The sequence below is a fragment of the Oncorhynchus kisutch genome, unplaced genomic scaffold, assembly GCF_002021735.2.
Source record: "Oncorhynchus kisutch isolate 150728-3 unplaced genomic scaffold, Okis_V2 scaffold3931, whole genome shotgun sequence".
In the NCBI taxonomy this organism is placed as follows: domain Eukaryota; kingdom Metazoa; phylum Chordata; class Actinopteri; order Salmoniformes; family Salmonidae; genus Oncorhynchus; species Oncorhynchus kisutch.
Window position 1 is genome coordinate 23,175 of NW_022265876.1, and position 21,247 is coordinate 44,421.

The window sequence follows — 21,247 nt, forward strand, 5'->3', positions numbered from 1 at the left end:
ATATATGGTAGTAGAGTAGAGGCCTGAGGGCACACACTTAATGTGTTGTTGATATATGGTAGTAGAGTAGAGGCCTGAGGGAACACACTTAATGTGTTGTTGATATATGGTAGTAGAGTAGGGGCCTGAGGGAACACACTTAATGTGTTGTTGATATATGGTAGTAGAGTAGGGGCCTGAGGGCACACACTTAATGTTGTGAAATCTGTTATGACTGTTTTGTAATGTTTAAAAAAAATGTAGAACTGCCTTCATTTTGCAGGATTCCAGGAAGAGTAGTGGGGATCGATAATAAATACAGAGGCTTGTGAAAGGCAAATTACTTATATATTTATGTACATTATGCAATATGAAAAGCATATGATGAACAACAGAGGGTTTATACTTGTATCAAATCCAACGAAGCTCATCATCAAAAACCCAACAGACACCTGATATTAGACATGATCAGGTCTCTAAATGAAACAACAACAGCAGGAACCTTATTCTGCTTTCATATATACAAATGGATTTCATAAAGATTAAACAAAAACACAAATGATCAGTCAAAAACTCAAGTCAGAACACAGCCTCTCTATTTTCTCATGTGATTTCAGGTCCTCTAACTGGGAAAATGTCTTTCCACACTGAGAGCAGTGGTATGTCTTCTCCTCCTGTGTATGTATTCTTTCATGCTTATTCAGCTGCCTTAACCAGTTAAATCTCTTTCCACACTGGGAGCAGTGGTAGGTCTTATCCCCTCCTGTGTGTGTCCTGTCATGCACAATCAGGGCTTCTAACTGGGTAAACCGCTTTCCACACAAGGAACATTGGAGGTTTTTTTGTGTGTGTATTCGCTCATGCGATTTCAGAGTCCCTAACCACCTAATACTTTTTCCACAATGGGAACAGGAGTAAGACTTCTCTCCAGAGTGTATTTGCTTATGACTTTTCAGGTAATCTAACCGAGTAAAACACTTCCCACACTGGGAACACTTGTAAGGCTTTTCTCCTGTGTGTGTTCGCTTGTGTGATTTCAGGTGTTGTGATCGGATAAAACTCTTCCCACACTGGGAGCACTGGTAAGGCTTTTCTCCTGTGTGTGTTCTCTTGTGCGATTTCAGTTGTTGTGATCGGATAAAACTCTTTCCACACTGGGAGCAGTGGTGTCGTCTCGCCGATTTGGACGTCTCTGGGTCTGGTTCCCCTGAAGGACTCTCGCTGCCAGAGTGAGAGTCTGGTCGCTCTCCTGCTAAAAGACAAACAAACGATTTAGTTCAATACTAAAACAGAGCCCTGATATGAAACCTCCATGTGATAAAACTATCTTCCTGTGTGGTTTAATGGGCTGTGTCTGTGCACCGGGGTTCAGTTGGTATTTTCTTTTGACCCGACTAGACGCACTAAGAACATCCCAGGCAAATCTGTTGAATAGTTGATACTGTGTCCCTATCAAACAGCGACCGGACAAACATTATTAGGTTTTTACAGGTATTTATTTGGATTTCAGCATTATTGGTTTTGTTCCGTCCATTATCCTCCTTTTCTAGTCTAGTAGAATTGATTTGATATTTAGATTATGGATGTGAGGACGACGGTCCATACATTAAAAAGGACTAACATGTCAACTACAGAACTAAGCCAACCTCAGCGTGAGCTTTGGTTGTGAATGGTGTGAACTTCGAACTCTTATTCACTACAGAAGTGAGACATCCTAGACGTTGAGTTAGCAACAGCAGCTAAAAACATGGGCTTGGAAAGGACAGACAGAGTATCCCGTCTACCACCTAACGACGACACTACAACGTTTCCCGTTCACCACCAGAGACACTCTTCAAAGGACAAAGGACTCTGTTGGGCAACACTGCCATCCATCTACCACCAACCTATGGAAGCGCAGCTCAGAGTTAATATTTAATCACATTTTTCTTTTCCAAACGGGTGGTAATTTAGAAGGCATAGGATATTGTATTTACGATAGCATAGCTTCTCGCTTTGTTCTTCAGTCTTCCCGCTCTTTCACTCAAACCCAACCCCCGTTCTTTGTGTAAGTTTTCCTTTATGACATCATTTGTAATCAAGGTATGATTCATTCTGTGTATATTTAATTCTGTGTGATTAGTTAGGTATTTAGTAAATAAATAATTAAACCCAATTTTGTATTGCTGATTCAACTTGTTAGCCAAGAGTATACTCTGCTTCCAAGAATTTAACATTGTTCGATGATCTGAAAACTCTGAAACATAAAATTATTGGAGCCCCCGTGCGAGGAATCTAAAATGGAATGACGCTTTCATTTTGATTCAGCCTATATACATTTGAAAAGCAGATGACATAATATACCAAGTGGTAGACAAGCATTATTGGGTGTGTGTGTGCTGAGGATTCCTCCGTGTTGTTCTGACGTAGTCAGTGGGTACCGTAAGTGGATACGTTTCTGTATGAGGGCTGATAAAGATAATTATAGAAATCTGAGAAATAAGAGTGTTTGGCCAAACTCAGGGCTATTTCTGCCTCGCGCGTTTCAGACGTGTGTAGGCTCGGTCATTATTAATTTTCTCGAGCAAAGGACAAAAGAGCCAGCCGATTGAAATCAAGGAGATATTAGCATGACCAGCGCAAATTATCTAGGTCTCTCTCGTGTTTCCTCGCGAGTAGACCACGGTGCAGTTCGTCGTTTGCCGCGTGTTCCGATTGAAATATCGTCAAAATAACGCCGAAAAGGGTTTGAACATAATATGTTATGATTAAAACATCGTCATAATAACGCCGAAAAGGGTTTGAACATATGTTGATGTGAGTAAAACCTTTCCCTTGCTAAGGGAATCCTATGTTGCTAAGGGAATCCTATGTTGTGCATTTTTCATGCATAAAGTAGGATTAGCCTGCACAAGATTCTACGCTAACAAAGGGAAAACAGCCATTTTGTTTTCTTTCGCAACATTGTAATTCCTCCGCCTTGCGGAACGGAAGTCCCGCCCCGGGTGCTTCCGCTTGATTTCAGTGTGTGCAATCAGTGACGGCTGAAGTCTGTGCCAGTACTTTCCTAGAAGAATTATTCAGGTCACACTCAAGTCATTAATTATCCAGACGGATATCAATGTCTTATTCAATTGAACTATTAAGTGAAATGGCCTGATTTACATCCTCAAATGGATCTTTCAAATAATATCCAAATTGATGAGTTTTCTAAATAAGACATTGTAAACTTTTTCCAAACTAACCTAGATGAAACAACTTCTCAGGTTAATTAAAGTTGAATTCCCAAATAGCCTATACAGGTCTGATTTATCATTCAATTGATCAATCAGTCAAATGTGATTTTTGCAAAACCCATTCAGTAATCCAGTACTGACAGAAGCCCCGCCCCATCTGGAATCCCAAGTGGCTTCGGCCTTCAGGGAGAAGTGCACCAGTGTTGAATATTCCCAACATTAGATCTAATGTTTACACTTATGATATCCAATCAATGGAGATTGTATGGATTATGATATCCAATCAATGGAGATTGTATGGATTATGATATCCAATCAATGGAGATTGTATGGATTATGATATCCAATCAATGGAGATTGTATGGATTATGATATCCAATCAATGGAGATTGTATGGATTATGATATCCAATCAATGGAGATTGTATGGATTATGATATCCAATCAATGGAGATTGTATTGATTATCGTCTCAGTCAATTTAATAAGTTAAATTGTTGAACATAACTTAATGTTCTTCCAATCAAATGAGACACTTTTAAACTTCTCATATTAACCTGGATGAAGAAACCTCTCATATTAACCTGGATGAAGCAACCTCTCATATTAACCTGGATGAAGAAACCTCTCATATTAACCTGGATGAAGCAACCTCTCATATTAACCTGGATGAAGCAACTTCTCATATTAACCTGGATGAAGCAACCTCTCATATTAACCTGGATGAAGCAACCTCTCATATTAACCTGGATGAAGAAACTTCTCATATTAACCTGGATGAAGCAACTTCTCATATTAACCTGGATGAAGAAACTTCTCATATTAACCTGGATGAAGAAACTTCTCATATTAACCTGGATGAAGAAACTTCTCATATTAACCTGGATGAAGAAACTTCTCATATTAACCTGGATGAAGAAACTTCTCCTATTAACCTGGATGAAGAAACTTCTCATATTAACCTGGATGAAGCAACCTCTCAGGTTAATTAAAGTTTAATACCCAGGTAGTATTAATCAATTAATTAATTGGCAATGATTAATTATTTCAATTTGCTTTTGCAAATTCATTCACGTCAAACCTCCACATTACTGGTATGGTACTGATGGTTTGTCAACATCTATAAATAGATTAGACTTGTTTTTGCAGCTTCCAATGAATTCCAAACCCAAACTTTGAAAAAAAAAATAGGCCAATTTTTCCTCTAAACTTTTCTAATAATGTGCAAGCTATCAAAGGAGGTGGTCACCACCTCTCCGCTAATTAGTGAACATCCACCCATAAAAGGATTGATCTCTGACCTCAGCAGCGATACCAACCCTAATTATGCCATTCGTGAAAAAACAGCCGAAATTGCGAACGCTCTGCAAAATCAACCATCAAACAGGCTTTGTGACGGTTCTCTCCACTTTAGCACTTCTGTATCGCCATCAAAGGTTGGCATCGGTCCAATACCACAGTAAACAGCTGAAGCATGTGCAAGACATGGCTAACATGAGGGGACAGGTGGAGAGAACTGAGCAACTATTGACAAAAGCAGGAAATGAAAACATTCTGCTAGCCGAAGAACTGCGTTTGAATTCAGAACAATTAAAAGTAATTGCAGAATACTTATGACGATGAAAGAGCACAACCTCTTCAACAAAATCGTTGTCTCCAGGAACAACTCGATTTAGCCAAAACTAAATACGATGTAGTCCACTCCAAACTCGATAAATCTGTTTGAGTCATCTACAAACAGGAGCTCAACTTGATAACATGCAGGCAGTTTTGTTGAACGTTACCCAGAGGAACACGGTTCTCCTCAAAACGCTGCAGAATCTAAACGGCCTGGAGGACTGCTTAACTTGTCATGCTCTAATTGATTCAGGCGCGAAGCCAGCTAAACGTTGGTTAAAAGTGGAACGATGCGACACTACACTTCGAGGGGTCACTCAGACTACCTCACCTCTCACATGGAGTGTCATGCTGAAACTACACTTCAAGGACGTATCGCTCGTTCACCCTGTGTATGTTACCAGCCTCGAAACGGGTACCCCTGCTACTTGGAGCAGACTTGATGGATTGGTTACTCCCATTGATGGATTGGAAAACCAACAAGGTATGGTCACAGGCTACAGTGCCTCCTCCACCGACCACACTGTCTCCCCTAACGCTAGCTGCAACGCAGTCATTCACGAGGGGAATCTGTCAAAAGCTGCAGTTTTGCAGTCCAAAACGCTGCAGACCAAAGACCATCAGTTAATGAACACAAGGACAAAGTTGGATGACAAATCAGCAGAACTCATTGAAGTCGCTGACCAAATGAATGCTGAGAGAACTCAGGTGATGAAGATGGAAATATGAATGATGAGAGAACTCAGGTGATGAAGATGGAAATATGAATGATGAGAGAACTCAGGTGATGAAGGTGGAAATATGAATGATGAGAGAACTCAGGTGATGAAGGTGGAAATATTGATTTCTAAGCAGGCGGAGGAAATCTCATCACTGAATCTCTCGCTCCGTACTCAAGACCTCTATCTGCAAACCATGACGGATAAGTTTGAGAACGAAAGTAGCAAATGCGACACTCACGTGTCCAAAATCAGTACTTTAAGTGCTCAAGTGGACTCTGCAATGCAGCAGAATACCACCCTTAGGTACCATCTGGAGGAAGTCCAGAATGGTCACGCTCTACAGCGTGACTATCCATCCAAGCAACCGGAGCCCGGTACTCAAAGGAGTGAAGATGATAGGTTTCAGACTTTGCCTCCATCATGTGTCCCTCAGTCTTCTCCTCTTGGCCATTCGGCACTGAGTAATATGGCGCCTCTTGGCCAACAAAGCCAAAGCTCTGCTTCTCCTCTTGGCCTTTTGGCTCCACTTTCCCCACAGGATGAGGCCAACCCTCTCCACCCGCTTGATGCGGAATACCTTGACAAACTCATCAAGAATTTCCCCACCTTTGACCCCGTTCCAGGTCAGCCAAACGATACTGAGACGTTCCTAGCTGACGTAGAGGAAGCGTTGGGTGGCTACCCGAACGCTACGGGTTCTGACAGGGTTTACCTGTTGAAGAGAACGTCGAAAAGACACGTGACAAGGTTAATTCGCCTACAACAGCAATACGCGCTAAATGACTACGCTAAACTTGCCACAGCTTTGAAATTTGAATTCAGTGGTTCTGCGACTCGCAAACACGATAGCTCACAGGCTAACACGGTCAAACAAGCTCGGAACGAACACGCACAAGCGTACTATCATCTTCATTCAGCTTACTTTGTCCTACTCACTGAAACAGGCATGGAAGACCTGTTACCATTTAAACAAATGTTTCTGTCGAACATGTATCCCACCTTCATTACCTACTTACCTACCTACCTGCATCCCACGTTGCTTGCCTATCTTAAAACTCAGAGAGCTTGCAAGCACAGCTTTTGAGGCATCAAAACCTCGCAACGCTAAGAGCCCTGATCACTCGGTTTTGAAGTTTGACCAGGAGCACTCACTCCAGTTAGAGGATTATCAGGTATTGGAGCGTTGAGAGATGACGCACAACAACGGGTTCCACCACAAATCCAATAACCAACGAGGTCGACTGTAAAGTACGTCGCCATCAAAGCGACTACCGCTATAATCGACCTGTTCGCTATGTTCCTGCCCCCAACCCACACAAAGTGTCAGAGCACAAGGGTAACAAAGGGTTGAAGGATGATCAAAACGTAGACCAATGTTCTCCAGAAGTTCTACTACGTGAAGAACTAAAGCGAGAAACATTTGAGAAAAGGGTAAAAGATAAGTCACAAGGATTAGACAGGGAATTACCAGACACCAGGTCCGCAGGAAATAACACCCATAGCAGGGACGTTAAAATTCAAATCCCGCTCTCACTCGAGACCCCATCCAGGGCCCACTTGATCAAGAAACAAGACTCTGTTACAAAGGTTGCGAAGAAAAAGGTCAAACACTTTGCTAAAGCCAAGCCCACTCAAAATCTGAAAATCGATCTGCTTCCACCTTGAACAGAAATGACACATCATGTCTATGCGAACGACCCCTCCACTTTGTGGGGAATATGTCCACTAATCACGAATCTAAACGGCCTGGAGGACTGCTTAACTTGTCATGCTCTAATTGATTCAGGTGCGACGATATCACTCATCTCTCAAACATTGTTCGATGATCTCAAAAGAGCTTTGAAGCCAGCTAAACGTTGGTTAAAAGTGAAACGATGCGACACTACACTTCGAGGGGTCACTCAGACTACCTCACCTCTCACATGGAGTGTCATGCTGAAACTACACTTCAAGGACATATCGCTCGTTCACCCTGTGTATGTTACCAGCCTCGAAATGGGTACCCCTGCTACTTGGAGCAGACTTGATGGATTGGTTACTCCCATTGATGGATTGGAAAACCAACAAGGTATGGTCACAGGCTACAGTGCCTCCTCCACCGACCACACTGTCTCCCCTAACGCTAGCTGCAACGCAGTCATTCACCAGGGGAATCTGTCAAAAGCACCCCTTGGGAAAAAGACGTTTAGAAACCTCTTGGGGCAGAATCCGATCCAAGGAGATATTACGATATCTCGACACATTCCATCAGCCAATCTGATTGAATATTCTTGTCCTGATTTCGAGCCAGCTGTCTCTGTGAATGAGCAACTTCCCTCCTCCTTGCAGTCCAGTAATACGGTAGTTGAGATGAACTGCCCTCCTCCTTGCAGTCCTGTAATACGGTAGTTGAGATGAACTGCCCTCCTCCTTGCAGTCCTGTAATACGGTAGTTGAGATGAACTGCCCTCCTCCTTGCAGTCCAGTAATACGGTAGTTGAGATGAACTGCCCTCCTCCTTGCAGTCCTGTAATACGGTAGTTGAGATGAACTGCCCTCCTCCTTGCAGTCCAGTAATACGGTAGTTGAGATGAACTGCCCTCCTCCTTGCAGTCCTGTAATACGGTAGTTGAGATGAACTGCCCTCCTCCTTGCAGTCCTGTAATACGGTAGTTGAGATGAACTTCTCTTGCCCTTCGGACACTTCCGCAAACACTACACCTTCCGCTTTGTGGGGGACTGTCAACCCTTACAATGACACTAATGGCGTCAGTCCAGCAACTGACCCGATGACTCCCAATGGTGAAACACTTTGCAATATCACAGACCGATATCCTTGCCTCAGTTCGCAGGTACTGAAGAGGTTGCCACACGCGGACACGCTGAAAATTACCTGATGCGGTAATGAGAAATGTGTGTTTTGGTAAAGAGAGGCCCTTAGCTTCATCTGGAAGTAATAGGAGACAGACATTATGAGTCAGCAAACTATGTTGGTAAGGTAATGGGTCTCTAAGGGTTGACTACATCACTAAAGCCCATTCATGTCTCCATGTTGGTAAGGTAATGGTTCTCTAAGTGTTGACCACATCACTAAAGCCCATTCATGTCTCCATGTTGGTAAGGTAATGGTTCTCTAAGTGTTGACCACATCACTAAAGCCCATTCATGTCTCCATGTTGGTAAGGTAATGGTCTCTAAGTGTTGACTACATCACTAAAGCCCAACATCTTCATGTTGGTAAGGTAATGGTTCTCTAAGTGTTGACCACATCAATAAAGATTTACAAAAGTTTTAGCTTTTTTGTCATTTTGGTATTGACAAGGTCAAGTGTCATAAAGGGGGAGGGTGCAAGAATAAGACCCTCATTCTGAACGCATATAAGTGAACCATTTTAAATATCTTGTGCTCATCTAATGAATAGTCCACTAGATGATGCATCATGGGGGAATAAAACTTGGAGTTTACAACAATACCCCATAATGACATCACAATACCCCATAATGACATCACAATACCCCATAATGACATCACAATACCCCATAATGACATCACAATACCCCATAATGACATCACAATACCCCATCATGGGGGAATAAAACGTTGTAAAAAACAAATACTGGAGTTTTTACAGCAACTTGAACAAGTGTTACAGTAATGAGAAATGTCCACAGACACTTTATGAGAATCACCTCTTTCACCACTTGATTTAGAAACCTAATTCCAACGGTCCATTATTCCTTTCGTGGAAAGGCAAGTTGAACACTATATTAAAATATATATATTTTTACCAAATCACTTAAGAAACCTAAAACCAACTTAGGATCGTTCACAGGGTATGTTCTCATAGGATTGTTCACCCTATGGTTCACCCAAAAAGCACTTACACGTTTATATATAAATATGAGTAACTTTACAATTTCAATAGCCTCGTCTTCAAGCATGTGACCTAGCAATCTTCAAGGACTGAAGAGTTTGTGCCCCCATATTTAAGACACTACTTACTGGTGTTACTCAGACCTCCCGTCTCCTCTTCCTCCTCTTCCAACGTGCCAGTCATCTTCCCCACCATCTTCACTCCGAAAACTCCTTCCTCCTCCACTTTCACTCTGGAAGCTTCTTTCTCTGTCACAGTAACTTCTTTGTCTTCTTCTTTCACTGTAACAGCCTCATCCTCTACTTCTTGTTTAACTGTGACAGCCTCTTCTTCTTTCTCCGTCCAGCAGACCCCCTCTTCTTCAGCAGGAGTGGAGTAGCTAAGTGAACTCATGATCGGGGATGTTAGCTCGCTAGCTACTTAGCATTAGCGATTAGCCTCGTGCAAAGCTAACTTAGCAAGCCAGCCACCTGACAAACAACGTAAATATTAACCTTACATTAAATGGGCCAACAAATAGACACGGCATAAGTATGTTTAAAACACAGTGACTGATGTTTACGGAAATGTTGGCTACGCAGGTTGCCGACCAAATGTTTGACTGTTTATGAAGTGTCCCGTCCACTACAATAGACGTCACACTAGCGGTATCGCCTGAAATCTGCATATCGCCATCTGCTGACTGGAGTGGGTAACGCGGTAGTATTTATTTTAATTTGGGGCGGCAAACATTTGTTTCATAGAATGTAATCTTTTATGTAAACATACAGAGACGCGTGTGTTGATGGATTAGTGCAGATTTTGTAAAGAGATGATTTAAATACTATAAGACACAACAGTAGTAGGCCTGATTACCAATGACGAGACATCTAGAAAGCTTGGACCTAGAGACTGAAAAACACCTTCTATCTCAAGGCAATCAGACTGTTTTTTAACTATCACTGAGCTGGTTACCGCTCGGTTACTCAACCCTGCACCTTAGAGGCTACCGGCGTCACTGGTCACTTAAAAATTTAACATTAGTCACTTTAATAATGTTTACATACTGTTTTACTCACTTCATATGCATATACTGTATTCTACTGTATTTTAGTCAATGCCACATTGCTCATCCTAATATTTATATATTTCTAAATTCCATTATTTTACTTTTACATGTGTGTGTATTGTTGTGAATCGTTAGATACTACTGCGCTGTTAGATCTCGGAACACAAGCATATCGCTACACCCGCAATAATATCTGCTAAATATGTGTATGTTGCCAATACAATTAGATTTTATTTTACAGCACATCCGCATGAGCATTTAAGCCCTAGTTCATGCAGCTCTCTATCGCCGCACCAAACAAAAAAATATGTCACTTTCTCTTGGGAAAGATTAGCGACAGAGTGGCCTGTCGGCTCATACTGAATTATTCCACTGTTCTGTCGTTCGCTACAGACTTCAGTCTGAGACTGCCGTCATTGAAGCCGATTGTGGTGACGTCTAAATGAGGGGTGTTGTACAAAACAAAGTAATCAACGATTGGCTCATCTCCAACCAATCAGAGTAGCAACACCAGACGAACCCTCACTCACTAGCGGACCAATGAAGACACATTGTTCACGCCTCCCACTACAAACCCCGCCCTTCATGGAAAAATAATGCCAAAACTCGCATTCCGAAAGACTGACAGTGAAAGCAAAGACATGAACAGCGTAACCCAGTTAGTACATGCAGGCAAGAGCGTAGGCAAAATGTATTCAATCGGATTGGTTGCTGGGAAAGTTGAACTGAAAACGATTTCTGCATTCGATTTCAAATTTTGATTTGAATCATTTGTCATTGAGTTTTGCTCTCGCCTTAATTATTTGCTTACAAGTTTTTGTGTTTTGCTTTTGATGTCTTTTTACATTCTTTTTATTCCTTAATTTTTAAACATGTTTACATTCACAACTTTATTTTTCATTTTTACGATTTATTTCATTTTGAGTTCCATACACATGGCGTGAATTTGACCCCATAGGAGTCTGCTGCAGAATTGAGAGCGGTTGTAAATGAAACCAATCAGTACATTTTATTTATTTTTTATTTTACCTTTATTTAACTAGGCAAGTCAGTTAATTAAGAACAAATTCTTATTTTCAATGACGGCCTAGGAACTAGTGGGTTAACTGGTCTAGGAACAGTGGGTTAACTGGTCTAGGAACAGTGGGTTAACAAAGCTCTTAACCCTGCCAAGCTGCTCTTAATTGTTCCCTTTGATGAATTGTGGAACAGTTTTATTCCGTTAGTACTTTAGTATGTTAGTTAGTTCGTACCTTAGTCACGTGCGATATCTCAGACAGCACTGGCCTGATTTTGACGAAACTTGGGTGAATGATGCTCTTGCCATAGAGATCTGGCATTTACAAAATTACACTGATTGGCAAGATGTTGGCGCTGTAACAAGATAAACCCATTTTAAAGTCCCATCTTATAAAATGTTATTGTTAGTTACGAATTCAACATAATTCAAGTGAAATTAGTGTTGTAAATATGTATGGTATAAATTACAGTGATGTGTCTTTGCAATTACAGTTTTCTTGTTAATTTCAGCCTCATATTTCTCTTTGGCTTTTGTTTGTCTGTCTTTCCTCTTGGTGGCATTCATACGTCTTTGTGCCAACAACTTGAAATGGAACCCCATTTAAATAGAAGCCTTTTCCTCTCCCAACTGTTATTTTCCTGTTAAAGGCTGGGCATCTGGTGAAGGTCAACAACATGATATATTACTATTAGAATGAAAGGCTGGGCATCTGGTGAAGGTCAACAACATGATATATTACTATTAGAATGAAAGGCTGGGCATCTGGTGAAGGTCAACAACATGATATATTACTATTAGAATGAAAGGCTGGGCATCTGGTGAAGGTCAACAACATGATATATTACTATTAGAATGAAAGGCTGGGCATCTCCGTCCAGCTGACGACCGCTTCTTTAGCAGGGGGCGAGTAATTTCGTGAGCTCATGGTCGGTGATGTGCCACCATACTGCCACCTAGAGGGGTGGTGTTGGAACAGTTATTAAAGTCAAGGTTGGTGATTTAACTTTAACCTGCAGTTATGGAACGTTTTCTCGCAAGTATCATTTTAATTGGCCGATTCCTCCCGATGACCCGGATGGAATCATGTCATCCTTCCTCAACCCATAGGACAGGGACCATCAACTAGAATCAGCCGCATGACGATTTTTCTTTTTCTTGAGCGGAATGTCGGAATGGCCGGAACAGAAATACAAATAATTTGTAGATGGCAAATTGACCTCCTTGCTCATATTTTTATACGACCGCGTGTCTCTCTATTATGCTTGGGAATACTTGGGAACAGATTTCTTGAATTAAAATCACTTGGAGCTGGTGTTTTTACAGTCTTTCATGTTGATGACCCAGTTGATGACCTGGATGGAATCATGTGATACTTCCTTAACCAATAGGAAGTCCCACCCAGTTGATGACCTGGATGGAATCATGTGATACTTCCTTAACCAATAGGAAAGTCCCACCCAGTTGATGACCTGGATGGAATCATGTGATACTTCCTTAACCAATAGGAAAGTCCCACCCAGTTGATGACCTGGATGGAATCATGTGATACTTCCTTAACCAATAGGAAAGTCCCACCCAGTTGATGACCAGGATGGAATCATGTGATACCTCCTTAACCAATAGGAAAGTCCCACCCAGTTGATGACCTGGATGGAATCATGTGATACCTCCTTAACCAATAGGAAAGTCCCACCCAGTTGACTGCTTTTTAATGGTGGAAACCCTCAATGTTCATGCCAAAATGTGTTCCATGCGTCTTAGAGTCCGACATCTCACTCTGTTTCTCATCTCTCTTCCCCAATTTAGATCAATTAGTCCTCTGTGTTTAGTTCACATAATATCATTTTAAAGTTTGCGTGAAGTTGTCTGTGATAGAATACAACAAATGTAGACATGAATAAATAAATTTCTATAGCTTCCTAAATAGTTTTTAGAATGGTGGTGGAGTACCAAAATGGAGGCGCAATGGCTTCAAAACAGCACCCCATTCCTCTCATCTAGTGTGTATATATATAAATCATTGGTACCAACCCCCTCCCCCCAAACACACATTTCTCAACTAACCCGAGCCAACGCTCTGTGTTCTAATACCCAGGTCTGTTGTTGGACATTCCACACTCTGTGTTCTACTACCCAGGTCTGGTGTTGGACATTCCACACTCTGTGTTCTACTACCCAGGTCTGTTGTTGGAGGTTGTTCCACACTCTGTGTTCTACTACCCAGGTCTGGTGTTGGACATTCCACACTCTGTGTTCTACTACCCAGGTCTGGTGTTGGATATTCCACTCTCTGTGTTCTACTACCCAGGTCTGGTGTTGGATATTCCACTCTCTGTGTTCTACTACCCATGTCTGGTGTTGGACATTCCACTCTCTGTGTTCTACTACCCAGGTCTGGTGTTGGACATTCCACTCTCTGTGTTCTACTACCCATGTCTGGTGTTGGACATTCCACTCTCTGTGTTCTACTACCCAGGTCTGGTGTTGGAGGTCATTCCACTCTCTGTGTTCTACTACCCAGGTCTGGTATTGGACATTCCACTCTCTGTGTTCTACTACCCAGGTCTGGTGTTGGAATTCATTCCGCTCTCTGTGTTCTACTACCCAGGTCTGTTGTTGGAGGTCATTCCACTCTCTGTGTTCTACTACCCAGGTCTGGTGTTGGAGGACATTCCACTCTCTGTGTTCTACTACCCAGGTCTGGTGTTGGACATACCATTCTCTGTGGATCTACTGTGTGCATTTTCTGATGTTTAATCAGATCTCTTAAATCAGAGTATCTCTTCTCACATTGATCACAGCTATAAGGCTTCTCTCCAGTGTGAGTTCTCTGGTGGGATTTAAGGTTGGTTGACTGAGTAAAACTCTTCCCACACTGATCACAGCTATAGGGCTTCTGTCCTGTGTGAGTTCTCTGGTGTGATATCAGGTTATTTGACTGAGTAAAACTCTTCCCACACTGATCACAGCTATAAGGCTGCTCTCCTGTGTGAGTTCTCTGGTGTGATATCAGGTTATTTGACTGAGCAAAACTCTTCCCACATTGATAACAGCTATAAGGCTGCTCTCCTGTGTGTGTTCTCTGGTGTAGTAATAGTCCTCTTGACGTGGTTAAGTTTATTCCACAGTCAGAGCAGTGGTAATGCTTCTCTCCCGTGTGTATTCTCTGGTGTGCAGTCAGGTTAGCTGAGGTAGCAAAACTCTTCCCACATTGATCACAGCCATAGGTTTTCTCTCCTGTATGAATTCTCAGGTGTGATTTCAATGAATGTGATCTGGAGAAAGTCATGCCACACTGTGAGCAGCGATAAGGTTTCTCTCCTGTGTGGATTCTCTGGTGTATTTTAAGTTCTGACGAAGAGGTGCATCTCTTCCCACATTGATCACAGTTGAAAAGCTTCTCACCTGTGTGAATTCTCAGGTGTAATTTTAGTGAATCTGATCTTGAATAACTCTTCCCACATTCAGAGCAGCGGAGCGGTTTCTTCCCTGTAAGTGTTAGCTGGTGTTTAATGAGGTGTTCTGATGTGGAGAGGCTCTTCTCTGCTTCCTCAGAATCAGGATGTTGTTGAGGCTCCCCGGATGATCGACGATAGTCATGTCTCTCTCCTGTGTGAACGACAAAGTCAGACGGTCAATGGCGTGAATGATTAAATTATTTTACAAACTTTGGACAATTGTCTTCTAAGTATTTTTGGGGGGTTCGTTTTTGGTCCACCAGTCACCGTGGCAGGCAGATTGAAAAAAAAAAAAAACGACCATCCAAAATATTATTTTCCGCTATGACTACAAAATAATAAATAAAAATGAATAAGCATTCTTTGTCATTGTTGTAAAACAAGAAATGTGAGTATGAAGTAATGTGGTATGTTACTCAATGTACAGTAATTTCATTTTTGTGATATGAGTCTTTTAACCAATGTGTGTTAAAATAATTAATTTGGACACAATAGTAATGATGAACAGTTGTATAAATGAACATCAAGAATCAGCAAAGTGCCTCCATATCACTACACACCACACTGTCCTGACTGATACAATGCTGATTGGTGCAGTTGACTTATTATTATAGTTCTACGCTGACATGTATCACAAGGAGTACATGTGATCCTACATTTATAGTTAGGAGCACACAAATATATTTAGGAGCACACAAATATATTTAGGAGCACACCAATATATTTAGGAGCACACCAATATATTTAGGAGCACACAAATATATTTAGGAGCACACAAATATATTTAGGAGCACACAAATATATTTAGGAGCACACAAATATATTTAGGAGCACACAAATATATTTAGGAGCACACAAATATAGTTAGGAGCACACAAATATATTTAGGAGCACACAAATATATTTAGGAGCACACAAATATAGTTAGAAGCACACAAATATATTTAGGAGCACACAACTATATTTAGGAGCACAACTAAAGTACGAGTCTTTTAATGACATGTTTTTTGTTGGGGTGATCCAGTTTCAGTGAAGCACAATTTTCCCCTCAAATAGGTGTCATTAGGATATACCAAAAATGTTCAGTTGTCCCTTTAAGGTGGGGTCCGATACCGTGGTAACAGGGTATTGGGTGTGTCTTTAAGTGATAGATGAGGATGGTGATCTCTGTTGTCTCTTCAGTGGGAGCAAACTAACTGACATTGAATGATGATCTCTGTTGTCTCTTCAGTGGGAGCAAACTAACTGATATTGAATTGTAATCTCTGATGTCTCTTCACTAGCAGCAGAGAGTGGGAGCAAACTAACTGATATTGAAAAACAACCTAGTGAATAAACAAAACGATGAATGTCCCCCCGCATTGTAAGATGTTATAAGTGTTTGTTTCTACATGGGCATCGTTGGTCTGACGTTTTAGGTATCTGTAGAAGCACTTTGTAAGATGTTATAAGTGTTTGTCTCTACATGGGCATCGTTGGTCTGAGGTTTTAGGTATCTGTAGAAGCACTTTGTGACACCTGCTGAAGAGCTTTTTAAAATACATTTGATTGATTGATGTCTTTAGAAAACGTTACTTAGTGTATTAAAGTAGTCAATGCTTTGCTTGTGACTCTTTAAACGTGTTGCACTTTCAGTTTGTTTTGGTTGTGTTTCGGTTTTACGTTTTTATGCTTATAGGGACTGAATGGTAAATCATGTTGGGTTTTATGCTTATAGGGACTGAATGGTAAATCATGTTGGGTTTTATGCTTATAGGGACTGAATGGTAAATCATGTTGGGTTTTATGCTTATAGGGACTGAATGGTAAATCATGTTGGGTTTTATGCTTATAGGGACTGAATGGTAAATCATGTTGGGTTTTATGCTTATAGGGACTGAATGGTAAATCATGTGTCATTTTGGAGTCTCTTTTCTCATTGGAAGTAAAAATGGAAGCAGCACTGAACAGAAATCTAATCACAACATGTAAAGAGTTAGTGCCGTGTTTCATGAGACTATAATGTAAAGAGTTAGTGCCGTGTTTCATGAGACTATAATGTAAAGAGTTAGTCCCATGTTTCATGAGACTATACTGTAAAGAGTTAGTGCCGTGTTTCATGAGACTATAATGTAAAGAGTTAGTGCCGTGTTTCATGAGACTATAATGTAAAGAGTTAGTCCCATGTTTCATGAGACTATAATGTAAAGGTTAGTCCCATGTTTCATGAGACTATAATGTAAAGAGTTAGTCCCATGTTTCATGAGACTATACTGTAAAGTGTTAGTGCCATGTTTCATGAGACTAATGTAAAGAGTTAGTGCCGTGTTTCATGAGACTAATGTAAAGAGTTAGTCCCGTGTTTCATGAGACTATAATGTAAAGAGTTAGTCCCATGTTTCATGAGACTATAATGTAGAGTTAGTCCCATGTTTCATGAGACTATAATGTAAAGAGTTAGTCCCATGTTTCATGAGACTATAATGTAAAGAGTTAGTCCCATGTTTCATGAGACTATACTGTAAAGAGTTAGTGCCGTGTTTCATGAGACTATAATGTAAAGAGTTAGTGCCGTGTTTCATGAGACTATAATGTAAAGAGTTAGTCCCATGTTTCATGAGACTATAATGTAAAGAGTTAGTCCCATGTTTCATGAGACTATAATGTAAAGAGTTAGTCCCATGTTTCATGAGACTATAATGTAAAGAGTTAGTCCCATGTTTCATGAGACTATAATGTAAAGAGTTAGTCCCATGTTTCATGAGACTATAATGTAAAGAGTTAGTGCCGTGTTTCATGAGACTATAATGTAAAGAGTTAGTGCCGTGTTTCATGAGACTATAATGTAAAGAGTTAGTGCCGTGTTTCATGAGACTATAATGTAAAGAGTTAGTCCCATGTTTCATGAGACTATAATGTAAAGAGTCAGTCCCGTGTTTCATGAGACTATAATGTAAAGAGTTAGTGCCGTGTTTCATGAGACTAGGATGTAAAGAGTTAGTCCCATGTTTCATGAGACTATAATGTAAAGAGTTAGTCCCATGTTTCATGAGACTATACTGTAAAGAGTTAGTGCCGTGTTTCATGAGACTATAATGTAAAGAGTTAGTGCCGTGTTTCATGAGACTATAATGTAAAGAGTTAGTCCCATGTTTCATGAGACTATAATGTAAAGAGTTAGTCCCATGTTTCATGAGACTATAATGTAAAGAGTTAATCCCATGTTTCATGAGACTATAAGAGTTAGTCCCGTGTTTCATGAGACTATAATAAGAGTTAGTCCCATGTTTCATGAGACTATAATGTAAAGAGTTAGTCCCATGTTTCATGAGACTATAATGTAAAGAGTTAGTCCCATGTTTCATGAGACTATAATGTAAAGAGTTAGTCCCATGTTTCATGAGACTATAATGTAAAGAGTTAGTCCCGTGTTTCATGAGACTATAATAAGAGTTAGTCCCGTGTTTCATGAGACTATAATAAGAGTTAGTCCCATGTTTCATGAGACTATAATAATAGTTAGTCCCATGTTTCATGAGACTATAATAAGAGTTAGTCCCATGTTTCGTTTCATGAAACTATAATAAGAGTTAGTCCCATGTTTCATGAGACCATAATAAGAGTTAGTCCCGTGTTTCATGAGACTATAATAAGAGTTAGTCCCATGTTTCGTTTCATGAGACTATAATAAGAGTTAGTCCCATGTTTCATGAGACTATAATAAGAGTTAGTCCCGTGTTTCATGAGACTATAATAAGAGTTAGTCCCATGTTTCGTTTCATGAGACTATAATAAGAGTTAGTCCCATGTTTCATGAGACTATAATAAGAGTTAGTCCCGTGTTTCATGAGACTATAATAAGAGTTAGTCCCATGTTTCATGAGACTATAATGTAAAGAGTTAGTCCCATGTTTCATGAGACTATAATGTAAAGAGTTAGTGCCGTGTTTCATGAGACTATAATGTAAAGAGTTAGTCCCATGTTTCATGAGACTATAATGTAAAGAGTTAGTCCCATGTTTCATGAGACTATAATGTAAAGAGTTAGTCCCATGTTTCATGAGACTATAATGTAAAGAGTTAGTGCCGTGTTTCATGAGACTATAATGTAAAGAGTTAGTCCCGTGTTTCATGAGACTATAATGTAAAGAGTTAGTCCCATGTTTCATGAGACTATAATGTAAAGAGTTAGTGCCGTGTTTCATGAGACTATAATGTAAAGAGTTAGTGCCGTGTTTCATGAGACTATAATGTAAAGAGTTAGTGCCGTGTTTCATGAGACTATAATAAGAGTTAGTCCCGTTTTTCATGAGACTATAATAAGAGTTAGTCCCATGTTTCGTTACATGAGACCATAATAAGAGTTAGTCCCATGTTTCATGAGACTATAATAAGAGTTAGTCCCATGTTTCATGAGACTATAATAAGAGTTAGTCCCATGTTTCATGAGACTATAATGTAGAGTTAGTCCCATGTTTCATGAGACTATAATGTAAAGAGTTAGTCCCATGTTTCATGAGACTATAATGTAAAGAGTTAGTCCCGTGTTTCATGAGACTATAATGTAAAGAGTTAGTGCCGTGTTTCATGAGACTATAATGTAAAGAGTTAGTGCCGTGTTTCATGAGACTATAATAAGAGTTAGTCCCGTGTTTCATGAGACCATAATAAGAGTTAGTCCCGTGTTTCATGAGACTATAATAAGAGTTAGTCCCATGTTTCATGAGACCATAATAAGAGTTAGTCCCATGTTTCATGAGACTATAATAAGAGTTAGTCCCATGTTTCATGAGACTATAATAAGAGTTAGTCCCATGTTTCGTTTCATGAGACTATAATAAGAGTTAGTCCCATGTTTCATGAGACCATAATGTAAAGAGTTAGTCCCATGTTTCATGAGACTATAATAAGAGTTAGTCCCATGTTTCATGAGACTATAATGTAAAGAGTTAGTCCCATGTTTCATGAGACTATAATAAGAGTTAGTCCCATGTTTCATGAGACTATAATGTAAAGAGTTAGTCCCATGTTTCCTGAGACTATAATGTAAAGAGTTAGTCCCGTGTTTCATGAGACTATAATGTAAAGAGTTAGTCCCATGTTTCATGAGACTATAATGTAAAGAGTTAGTCCCGTGTTTCATGAGACTATAATGTAAAGAGTTAGTGCCGTGTTTCATGAGACTATAATGTAAAGAGTTAGTGCCGGCCGGTGAGATTTTCCATACGCACAAAAAAAAGCGTATTTCTCTCAAATGTGTTTACATCACCTGTTAGTGAGCATTTCCTCCTTTGCCAAGATAATCCATCCACCTGACAGGTGTGGCATATCAAGAAGCTGATTTAACAGCATGATCATTACACAGGTGCACCTTGTGCTGGGAACAATAAAAGGCCACTCTAAAATGAGCAGTTTTGCCACATCAACACAATGCCACAGATGTTTCAAGTTTTGAGGGAGCGTGCAATTGGCATGTTGACGGCAGGAATGTCCACCAGAGCTGTTACTAGATAATTGAATGTTAATTTCTCTGTGATAAGCCATCTTCAATGTTGTTTTAGAGAATTTGGCCTCACAACCTCAAACCACATCTTTGCCGTCATTTGCGTGAGTGGTTTGTTGATGTCAACATTGTGAACAGAATGCCCTATGGTGGCGGTGGGGTTATGGTATGGGCAGGCATAAGCTACGGACAACTGACACAATTGCATTTTATCGATGGCAATTTAAATGCACAAAAATACTGTAACGAGATCACGAGGTCCATTGTTAGGCTTTTTTTAAAGGTATCTGTGACCAAAAGATGCATATCTGTATTCCCAGTCATCTGAAATTCATAGATTAGGACCTAATTCGTTTATATCAATTGACTGAAACTGTTGCATTTTACGTTTATATTTTTGTTTAGTATAATTAACATTCACTTCCAGCTAGCTACTAATTCCGTTGCATAAGAGGGGACAGTGGACGGTCCTCAGCCTTGCCGTAGCTACCGTTAGCTGTGCTCCGTGGTGATGGCACCATACTGCGATGCTGCATTCAACTGCACCGGTGAAACATTAAATGTTACAACAACCCGTAGCTACGTCTGCTGTGCTCCGTGGTGATGGCACCATACTGCAATGCTGCATTCAACTGCACCGGTGAAACATGCAGTGCAAAAACTATATACAAATATTAATTCCGTTTAAATGTTACAACAACCCGTAGCTACGTCTGCTGTGCTCCGTGGTGATGGCACCATACTGCAATGCTGCATTCAACTGCACCGGTGAAACATGCAGTGCAAAAACTATATACAAATATTAATTCCGTTTAAATGTTACAACAACCCGTAGCTACGTCTGCTGTGCTCCG

The 21,247-nt window shown here is 40.4% G+C and overlaps 2 protein-coding genes across 3 annotated transcripts; both read right to left on the reverse strand.

Annotated features, from left to right (window-relative positions):
• Positions 1 to 310: 310 nt before the first annotated feature.
• Positions 311 to 10,064, reverse strand: LOC116372133 (gastrula zinc finger protein XlCGF17.1-like). Of its 2 annotated transcripts, none has more exons than XM_031821238.1 (2): positions 9,513 to 10,064; positions 311 to 1,228 (listed from the first exon to the last, which is right to left on the reverse strand). In XM_031821238.1, the coding sequence occupies exons 1-2, from the start codon at positions 9,775 to 9,777 to the stop codon at positions 546 to 548; spliced, it is 948 nt and encodes a 315-aa protein (XP_031677098.1). In that variant the 5' UTR covers positions 9,778 to 10,064; the 3' UTR covers positions 311 to 545. The 2 variants fall into 2 exon arrangements, with proteins under 2 accessions (XP_031677098.1, XP_031677097.1); XM_031821237.1 differs by having other exon boundaries at positions 311 to 1,231; positions 9,513 to 10,063.
• Positions 10,065 to 11,550: 1,486 nt separating this feature from the next.
• On the reverse strand, positions 11,551 to 20,914 carry LOC116372123 (zinc finger protein 239-like). Its single transcript, XM_031821228.1, has 2 exons — positions 20,860 to 20,914; positions 11,551 to 15,062 (listed from the first exon to the last, which is right to left on the reverse strand). The coding sequence occupies exons 1-2, from the start codon at positions 20,912 to 20,914 to the stop codon at positions 14,077 to 14,079; spliced, it is 1,041 nt and encodes a 346-aa protein (XP_031677088.1). The 3' UTR covers positions 11,551 to 14,076.
• Positions 20,915 to 21,247: the final 333 nt, after the last annotated feature.